This window comes from Bos grunniens, chromosome 10 (genome assembly GCF_055505025.1).
Source record: "Bos grunniens cultivar Pamir isolate PY7600 chromosome 10, Bosgru_T2T1.0, whole genome shotgun sequence".
NCBI lineage: Eukaryota > Metazoa > Chordata > Mammalia > Artiodactyla > Bovidae > Bos > Bos grunniens.
Window position 1 is genome coordinate 94,161,838 of NC_141174.1, and position 9,770 is coordinate 94,171,607.

Sequence of the window (9,770 nt, forward strand, 5' to 3'; positions counted from 1 at the left end):
CAGTTGTGTCTGACTGTGCGACCCCATAGATGGCAGCCCACCAGGCTCCCCTGTCCCTGGGATTCTCCAGGCAAGAACACTGGAGTGGGTTGCCATTTCCTTCTCCAATGCATGAAAGTGAAAAGTCAAAGTGAAGTCGCTCAGTCGTGCCGGACTCTTAGTGACCCCATTGACTGCAGCTTACCAGGCTTCTCTGTCCATGGGATTTTCCAGGCAAGAGTACTGGATGCTAATGACTCCCAAATCTGTATTCCCAGTCTCCTGTTTAATCTGAGATCTGGACTAGGTCCTATATCCAACCGCTCATATGATACCTCCACTTGGATGTCCAACAGGGATTTCAAACAGAGCTATTTCCCATATGTCCCCACACAGAGCTGCTCCTACCCTAGTCTTTCCCATTCAGTAAAATGCATCATTTGCTTGAGCCAAAATCTAAATATTAGGGATCACGTTCATCTGTGTATAACGGAATCCAACTTAACCAAGGAGCAGTTTTTATTTGCTTTCACATAATGAGAGGACCAGAGGCAGACAGACTAGGGCTATGCAGCTATTGGTTCCTCTCAGCCAACAATGTCCCGGCTCCTCCTTTTTTCTTCTCTGTCCTCATGGTCACAAAACGGCAGCCCCACCACCAGCCTCACAGCTACATGCCAATGGAAAGAAAAGGAAGGAATTAACAAGGTAAGGCACAGAGCCTATATGGAAATAGCAAAAATTCCCAAAAATTCCTAGTAGATATCAGCTTATTTCTCATTGTCCAGAACTGTGTTACAAGCTCCACTTCAGATGCAAGAGAGGCTGGGGAATAAGACTTTTTAGCTCAGCATATTGCTATCCTGCACAAACCAGGGCTCTAGTATGTGGAAGAAAGGTGGAGTGGATGTCAGATAGGCAATAGCCGTGCCCACCCTATGGTCCTCGACTGGTCTCTTTTCTACACCTCATTACCAATCCCTCTGCAAACCCTATCACCCTTACCTCCAAAAGACAGCAAATTCAACTGCTTCTTTTCATCTTCCCTGCTCAGATTCCAGCCTGAGATGCCATTGTTTCTCCCTCAGAACACAGCCCACAGCCTCTTCCACACTTGCCCTCTCTCTAGCTCTTTCTTCACACCACAGCTGGGACAAGCACTTAAAAGTATAATCACACCATTCCCTTTCTTAAATTCTCCAAAGGAGCCATCACAGTTGGAGTCTCCTCCAAGTAGACCCTGAGTCAGTAGTTTATTTGAGAGGTGCAGGACAGATGGGAGGGGCTTTGCAGAGACCAGGAAGGGACGGGAGCCCAGAGCAGGCGCAGGAAGCCCTCCTCCCCACGGGCCATGGAAACCCAGGGAAATGACGCAAGATGCTTGCCTCAGAATTACGTGACCCCAGGGGCAAGTCAGTAATTCTCCACCAGCCCCCAAGGGTGGCTGAACACCTTGGCCCCGGACTTAGCCCTTCCCTGAGTTAACTCACTGCGAAAGCCAGCACTTCCTCCCACTTCTCAGTCTTTCTGCTTCCAGACCCACAGCTTCTTCCTCTTGAAGCAGAATCACAAGAGGATGCAAGAACCACTTTATTTCTTTAATAGGATAAATTCAAAGTACAACTGAAGGGTGATGAACATCTGTGAGAAATCTGCTAAGTTCTAGTCTCATTTGAAAGAGCTAATTTTTGTGATGCTCTCTCTTTAACAGACAAAAAAAAGCATATAACATGTTTAACTGAGATTAATAGATACATACTACTATATAAAAAATAGGTAAATAAAAAGGGCCTGCTGAATAGCACCAGGAACTATATTCAATATTTTGTAAAACCTTTATTGGAAAAAACTGAAAAATATATGTAAGTGTATATATATATATATATATCTGAATATACACACACACACACACACACACACACACATATATATAGCTGAATCACTTTGATATAGACCTCAAACTAACAACATTGAAAGCCAACTAGACTTCAATAAAAATAGGAAAATTCCATACACATAGGAAAATTCCAGGTAGGGCATACAAGATTTGGAATATTTATTCAAAATCAATTTATTAACGTATACATCACCTAATAATCCTAGCAACTGATTATAATACATGTATATTATACCTATAAATGGCATTACTGTGACTATGGCTCTGGAAGGAATAGACGAACAGTAAGTAACTGTGGATATATTTCTGCCTTTATATTAGCTTACTACTTGTCTTTACTTTCCTTTCTTCTTCAGTTGTTCTACAAAGTAGTCATTACAAGCGACCGTCAGAGCTGCCACCATGACTACGAATTCATTAAAATCCACTTCATTGTCCTTGTTGGCATCCAGGTCCTGCATAATCTTATCAACCAGCTCGGGATCCTTCTGGCACTAAAAGGAAAAAGAAAACTTCTAACTCCCAGGTTTTTAGGTTCATGACAACTGAAATCACCCCTTCCCTTTATCTACGTTAAAGTCTTCATTTCCATTTTTAGCATCAAAAGCAATTTCCAAGAGTCTATTTGCAGGTGTGTTTGAACCCGGGCACATATCTAAGTGAGTCTGGGCCTCTGCCCCCAGTCCCTAGAGTCCTCAGACCTAAACACCAAGAGGAGCAAACAGCAACACATCAAAGTGAGCTGCTGATGCTGAAAATGCATTTACCAGATAGCACAGGTGGAGGGCCAGAACCGGGGGAGGCAGCAGTTGTCGGGGGGTGTGGGGGGACATGAAAAGAAGGAAGCTTTGAAGCCAACCAGGGAGCGTGAGTGACTGCCATTTACCAACAATGAGACTTGGAGCAAATCACTTAACATGTTAATAGTTCCTTTTTCATCAAATGAGGAGAATAATATCTCCTACAAATTGAGGGGATATCTCAATACACTTTTATGAGCACTTAGCACCAGGTTAGATTTAGCAAATAAAAATTCAGGACACCCAATCAAATGTGGAATTCAGATGAACAATGAATACTTTTTTGGTACAAGTATTGTCCCCAATAAGTATGTCATATTATATATTATCCAACAGCCTGTTTTGTGTATCACAAAACAAAACAGCTGCTGCTGCTAAGTTGCTTCAGTCGTATCCGACTCTGTGGGACCCCAGAGATGGCAGCCCACCAGGCTCCCCCGTCCCTGGGATTCTCCAGGCAAGAACAATGGAGTGGGTTGCCATTTCCTTCTCCAATGCATGAAAGTGAAAAGTGAAAGTGAAGTCACTCAGTCGTGTCCGACTCTTAGCGACCCCATGGACTGCAGCCTACCAGGCTCCTCCGTTCATGGGATTTGCCAGGCAAGAGTACTGGAGTGGGGTGCCATTGCCTTCTCCAAAACAAAACAGAGGCACCCAATAAAGGGTAGATCTTATAAGAATGACTCCATTTTATTGGTGGAAAGGAAAGCAAGGAGCCCATTGAGGAAAGCAAGGTTCAGAAAGGATGGGGCTATGTGGCACCCACTTTTCCTATAATTAGAGGTTGATGAGAAATGTTTCCCAAAGTATAGTTCATTTCCTCCAAGAATTCCCCATTGTCCTCTTATTAGCTGCCAACCACTAAACGGCTGGACATTTAAATTGAACTGATCAAGTCAATCAAAAACAATCACAAATTTCACTTGAATAAATCAATGTGCCAAGTTTCACTTACTGAGTCTTTTATTCTAAATATTACATGACAGTTGCCAAATTGAATTTGAAAAATAAAAATGTTCTTGGGGACTCCTAAAATTACTAAAAAGGTATTGTATGTTAAATTTTTAAAAATTTTTCCCATAGAGGGTGGGGATAAAAGATTGTCATAATTACTACTGTCTTAACACAGCATTTGGACAGAATAACATCATGCCAGGCTACAATGTAGAAGGCAATGGCACCCCACTCCAGTACTCTTGCCTGGAAAACCCCATGGACGGAGGAGCCTGGTGGGCTGCAGTCCATGAGGTCGCTAAGAGTCAGACATGACTGAGCGACTTCACTTTCACTTTTCACTTTCATGCATTGGAGAAGGAAATGGCAACCCACTGCAGTGTTCTGGCCTGGAGAGTCCCAGGGACGGGGGAGCCTCGTGGGCTGCCATCTATGGGGTCGCACAGAGTCGGACACAACTGAATTGACTTAGCAGCAGCAGCAGCAGCAGGCTACAATGTGTACTAAAACTCCAAAGCTCCAAAAACACCAGAGTGAGCATTTTCCTCAGGGTAGGCGCCAGACACTCCATTGTAAGGTTTCACCTGTGGATTTAGTCCACTCCTGGCTGTTTTGAGATGTACATCTGTTTGCTGTTCAGCTGGTCACGGGCCAGACATCTCTTGCCTCAGTCCCAATCAACTTGCTCTTGGCTGACAAACTTGCTGGTCTTTATCACTCACTAGGAAATTCGCTACCGCAGCATGCAGTACCCCTGACTTCATTTCTGGCCCCAAACATCACATTTTCTCATTTACAGACAGCCGGATAGAGCCCCAGGTCATGTCACTGGTGTAACTACAGCTCCAAGTGTAACTAGCTGTGCTTTTGCTGCACTAGGGCATTGAATAATTGACAAAAGCCTCAGATATAATTTCCAACACCTGGAAACCCTACACCCCGCCCCAGACACCATGGAAAGGGGTACGTGCCCACAGACACAGCAAAGGTCCTAGTGTTTGCTCCCCAGTATTTAGAATCTTGATAGGAATTACGTGGTGTGGACCGAGCCCAGGAGACGGTATTCACAGAGGCTGTCCCTAGACGGGCACGGCTTCCACCCTCACCTGAACGGGGAGGACAGCAGACTCACCGAGAGGAATTCTGTGAGCTCTCGCTGCAGGAGCATCTTCAGCTCCCCCTTGTTGAGCTTGAACCTGTCTCCTTCCCTGCAGGAGTAGCGGTGGAAGGTTCTAATCATGATGTTCATGGCAATCTCCAGCTGGGTGGGCATGCTGGCAGCAGAGAGGAGCACTCCAGGGCGGGCCACCAAAGCCGGGGAGAAAACGCTTGTGAAGGATAAGCCGGTGGAGAAACACCAACACCTTCATTAAAACGAAATATTGCCATCCCCTGCTCAGCTCACACCCCAAGGGATGGTTGTTAAAGCAGAATAATCCTCAATTAACCAAGTGTTCTGACTCTCTAGGGAAAGCTCCAGAGATCTCTGCGGGTGAGTTTTTTCCTCCTCCCCTAATCCCCTCTCCTCCCTGATGGAGCTGGTTCAGAGTGTTTGGAAGTTAGCAATCAGACAACAAATTCAGAGCTGTGATAAAACACAGGCTGAAAAATAAACAAAAAGAGAAAGGAAACACGTAACTTCATACCTGTTCAGCCAACACAGGCCTCCATCAACAGGTGTTTATACAATTAAACTCTAACCATTTATACTCGGGGTTGGGGGGGGGCATCCGCCTCAGCACATCTGCTTCCAAGAAGATGAAAATTGCCAGTGACAAGAGATTCAAGTGGAAATAACTCTGAGCCTGTTTTTAACCAGGAAAAGGAACAGGTGTGAGCTGCTACCCCAAGGGCCATCAAGGAAAGGCTGGCCTTCACCCTGAGCCCTGGAGGAGAAGGCGAAGAGGTAAAGAGCCTCCAGTTACCCCTCATTAAGGGGAATGTGGGTACAAACGTGGTCAGTTGCTAGGAAGTCGCTGATTGGAAAGAAATCTAAATATAGAGAAGCAGAGAAGAAACACTGGTTCAAACCTGGAGACTCCTCAGCAAGGCCAACAGCGAGGTCAAGGGAACACACTCAGAGAAGACCTGTTAAACTCACCCAATGGACAGGGACTTATTTAGCTTTAAAAAAAAAGGGGGGGTGGTGGATGAGAAAGCTCTGTGCGTGCCAGTTTAGAAAGGGAAAAAACAGTGACTCTGGGTATGTAGGAAAGAAATAAAAATAAGGATATATATGTGTTCCCTGGTCAGGGAACAAAGATCTCCCACATGCGGAGAGGCACAGCCCCCCCCCCAAAAAAGTGTATGTTTGTGCATATATACTTGAATATGCCTAAGCAATTACTTGAAAGTTTACAAAAGAAAGTAAAAAAAAGTAGTAGCTACAAGGGTCGAGATGGAAACAGAGAGGTTGGGAGTAGGATTTCTCATTTACCCCTTTCAAACTGATTTTAACTTTTTCAGTTACAGTACTGTATTGCCTAATTAAAAAAGGAAAGAAAGAAATCCATGGAATGAAGCCCTTGAAGCCATGTATGCAGGAATCCACGGTGGGGAATTTCCAAGTGAGAGAAACTTACCAAAGAAAAAGTCACTGGAAAAACCAAAGCCAGAGACTGGCCACTGTGCTTTCAGCGCTGCTTGTGCTCAACCTGAATTATATGGAAAGCGAACCAGTTATCCCCTTTGTATCTCCTTTCACAAGCCAGTTGGGCTGTGTCCTCAGCCAGCCCACTCCTGTCCTTCTCGTCATCAGGCAGCCCACGGGACCTCCCGAGAGGTCTCCAGAGACGCTGTCACCTTGTACCTAAAGCTCAGTTCTCAAAAAAATAATTTTAAGTTAGCTTTTTTTATTATGAAAGTAATAATGCATGTGGTAAAATAGTGTTCTGAATACTCAAGAGTATGAAATAAAAGTAAACTTCTCTCCACCATGTCCCACCCGAGTTCTTCCCGGTGTACACTTACCTGCGTGAGAAGCAGGATCGCGGTGGTGGAAAGCATGGATCGCCTGTCTCCAGCTCTCACCTCTGTCCCCGATTAGCTATGGGATCCTGGGCTAGTCATCTACACTCTGTCCCCATTTCCCAATCTGTTTAGACAGGATCACGGTAGTGCCTACCCAACAGAAAGGATTAAACAGGTGCCTGGAACGTACTGAGTGTTTTGTTTGTATCAGCTATTATTATCCTTATAGAAAAAAAAGATACATTTATCATTTATATAATTACATGTAATATTATGGGCTTCCCAGGTGGCACTAGTAGTAAAGAACCCACCTGCCAATGCAGGAGACATAAGAGACTCAGGTTTGATTCCTGAGCAGGGAAGATTCCCTGGAGGAGGGCATGGCAACTCACTCCTGGAGAATCCCATAGACAGAGGAACTTTGTGCGCTACAATCTGAAGAGTCACAGAGAGTCAGATACCACTGAAGTAACTTAGCGTGCACACACACAATAGCATTAACACATGTGCACTTTGTTTTTTTAATTAATATAAATCTTACTATATCAACACAGAGATCTACCCCATTCTTCACTGAGATTGTGTGTTATTCCATTGGATGCATATCCCTACATATAATCATGAAATATTTGTCAGGTACTGATGTTATGCTAGGCCCTGGGTCAATACAGGAGAAGAACCTTGCCCAGAAAATCTCATTGCTTTTTGTACTGGGGCTGTGTTAAGTAGAGAGAATGCAGGAAACACTGTGCCTTTTTCATGTTGGGTCTACTAACCAAGAACTCCCCAATGGCTTTGTGACTATACTCTCCTGATCTGCTCATTTCTGAATGCAATTTCTTTGACTCCTAAACGTTGGCAATTTTAGCCACTCCTATCATTTCCCTGGTGGCTCAGATAGTAAAGAATCTGCCTGCAATGTAGGAGACCCGGGTTTGATCCCTGGGTTGGGAAGATGCCCTGGAGGAGCGAATAGTAACCCATTCCGGTATTTGTGCCTGGAGAATTCCATGGACAGCAGAGCCTGGCGGGCTGCAGTCCATGGGGTCAAAATGAGTCGGATGTGACTTAGTGACTAACACTTAAAATTTCAGTCACTCCCCAAATTGTATCTTTTGACCCAGAATTCTCTACTAATCTCCAAAACCACTATCCAACCGCCTGCTGGACCCCATTCCTACGCATGTCACACAAGCTTCTCACACTCTGTGAGGACCAAAGCCGAACTCACACCCTCTCCCCACCCACCCGCTCCTCCTGCTCCTGTCACCCCTCATCTGGCACTGTTTGTAAATATCAGTTGAATTCATCCGTTTCTCCCCATCCTTCACCACCTCCAGGACTTGGTGATTTGGAGTCTCATTTCTGTGAGAGCTTCCTTACTGCTCTCTCTACTCACTATTCCCTTTCATCCTGCTGTCAAGAGTAGTTAATCTAAAACACAAATCAACAGCCACACTCCTGGGCATTCATCCATCTGAATGAATGCCTTCTCTGTCATCCATCTGACCTGCCTACAAACTGATCAAAATGCTGTGCTCTCTCCTTCCCTGCCTTAGCTGTTCTGGGCCAAGCACCTAGAAAGCTAATTCTGTCACTCCTCAAGGCTCCGTTCAAATATCTCCTCTTCGGAGAAGGCAATGGCACCCCACTCCAGTACTCTTGCCTGGAGAATCCCATGGATGGAGGAGCCTGGTGGGCTGCAGTCCGTGGGGTCGCTAAAAGTCAGACACAACTGAGCGACTTCACTTTCACTTTTCACTGTCATGCATTGGAGAAGCAAATGGCAACCCACTCCAGTGTTCTTGCCTGGAGAATCCCAGGGACGGGGGAGCCTGGTTGGCTGCCCTCTATGGGGTCGCACAGAGTCGGACATGACTGAAATGACTTAGCAGCAGCAGCAGAAGTTTTCTTGCAAGCTTCCCAGTTGCTCACCTTTTCCTCTGACAGGTGCCCACCTCTGCTCTCACTTGTCCCCTAGAGCACCTCCTTTTCTTTTTTATCACTTTTTTTTTGGTCTGCCCACATACTGCTCACTCTCCAGCCTGAATGGGCAGAATTGATAGTTGGTTCATCCTTGCGTTCCACAGCGTTTAGCACAGCGTCAAGCATATGAAGGAAAAGCTTTGAAATCTGGCTGTTGACCACCAGACACCTGACTGCAAATATCTTTCCTTGTATTCCCATATTTCTAGACAGTGAATTTTGTAAGACAATAAATTTATTCATTATAGATAAAAAAAGAAATCTTTGCTGATGGATGGATTAATGAACAAATGCCTCAGAGAGGGAAACTAAGCTCCCCAAGGAGTTGAGCCTTGTCAGGTTTAATTGTCCAAAGAGTTATTTGATTTGTATTTATTCCACATACAAAAGTTGTTTCATCGAAGAGACAGACAACAGTTATTTCCGAGAATATGAAGAGTTTGAATTTGGAACTATTTTCAGGTTAAGCTGCTGAAGTTTTCAATGTACTAAAATGGGTAAGTCTTACAGAATATATGGGCCTCAGCAGTATTATATCTAAATCATATTCAACCAAAAATAATTTACTTGGAAAATTCAATTGACAGGGAAAATTTTTAATATTGAAAATTATAATGTTGTAATTATAACCTGATTCTAGAGATGCAAAATACATATGACCTTGGTGTGCTTTGCTCTTAGGGTTTAAAAGCAAGGTGATTTCTGCTTGGCTTTAGCAGAGCTAGATGTTTCCTTTGGTATATGGTGTCCTCTAGTGTCACACTGCAGCACTGCATCGAAGCTCTCTAATTCCCAGACGGCGTTGGCATTGCTTGTATGCTCAATCGGGTCCGGCTCTTTGTGACCCTATGGACTGTAGCCCACCAGTCTCTTCTGTTCATGAGATTTTCCCGGGAAGAACACTGGAGTGAGATGCTACTTCCTCCTTTTCCCAATTCAAGGATCTAACCCACATCTCTTGCATCTCCTGCATTGTCAAGCAAATTCATTATCACTAGCGCCACATGGAAAGCCCCCTAATTCCCAGAGTGTGCTTGAGATTGTAAACCATGGCCCTTCTTCAGGGACCGATCTGTGGTGGTGGTGATGTTCAGTCCACTCAGTTGTGTCTGACTCTCCACGATCCCATGGACCGCAGCACGCCAAGCTTCCCTGACCTTCACCATCTCCTGGAGCTTGCTCAA

At 44.8% G+C, this 9,770-nt stretch overlaps 1 protein-coding gene and 1 long non-coding RNA gene across 4 annotated transcripts; one reads left to right on the top strand and one right to left on the bottom strand.

The window, feature by feature from the left end:
• Positions 1 to 2,011: 2,011 nt before the first annotated feature.
• Positions 2,012 to 6,745, bottom strand: S100Z (S100 calcium binding protein Z). Of its 3 annotated transcripts, XM_086323176.1 has the most exons (4): positions 6,601 to 6,745; positions 6,213 to 6,284; positions 4,763 to 4,958; positions 2,012 to 2,370 (listed from the first exon to the last, which is right to left on the bottom strand). In XM_086323176.1, exons 3-4 carry the CDS (start codon positions 4,901 to 4,903, stop codon positions 2,212 to 2,214), a joined length of 300 nt encoding a protein of 99 aa, XP_086179302.1. In that variant the 5' UTR covers positions 4,904 to 4,958; positions 6,213 to 6,284; positions 6,601 to 6,745; the 3' UTR covers positions 2,012 to 2,211. The 3 variants fall into 3 exon arrangements, with proteins under 3 accessions (XP_086179302.1, XP_086179301.1, XP_086179300.1); XM_086323175.1 differs by lacking the exon at positions 6,601 to 6,745 and having other exon boundaries at positions 6,213 to 6,547; XM_086323174.1 differs by lacking the exons at positions 6,213 to 6,284; positions 6,601 to 6,745 and adding an exon at positions 5,277 to 5,519.
• On the top strand, positions 4,986 to 6,231 carry LOC147365413 (uncharacterized). The gene is made up of 3 exons (XR_015135538.1): positions 4,986 to 5,122; positions 5,450 to 5,536; positions 6,097 to 6,231. It is a non-coding gene; the product is annotated as an uncharacterized LOC147365413 (long non-coding RNA).
• Positions 6,746 to 9,770: the final 3,025 nt, after the last annotated feature.

Excerpts from the sequence above, each read along its gene's own strand:
- S100Z (XM_086323176.1), bottom strand. The coding sequence starts at position 4,903 with ATGCCCACCCAGCTGGAGATTGCCATGAACATCATGATTAGAACCTTC. Across the intron at positions 2,371-4,762 it reads AGCTCACAGAATTCCTCTCG|TGCCAGAAGGATCCCGAGCT; the intron begins GTGAGTCTGCTG and ends TTTTCCTTTTAG.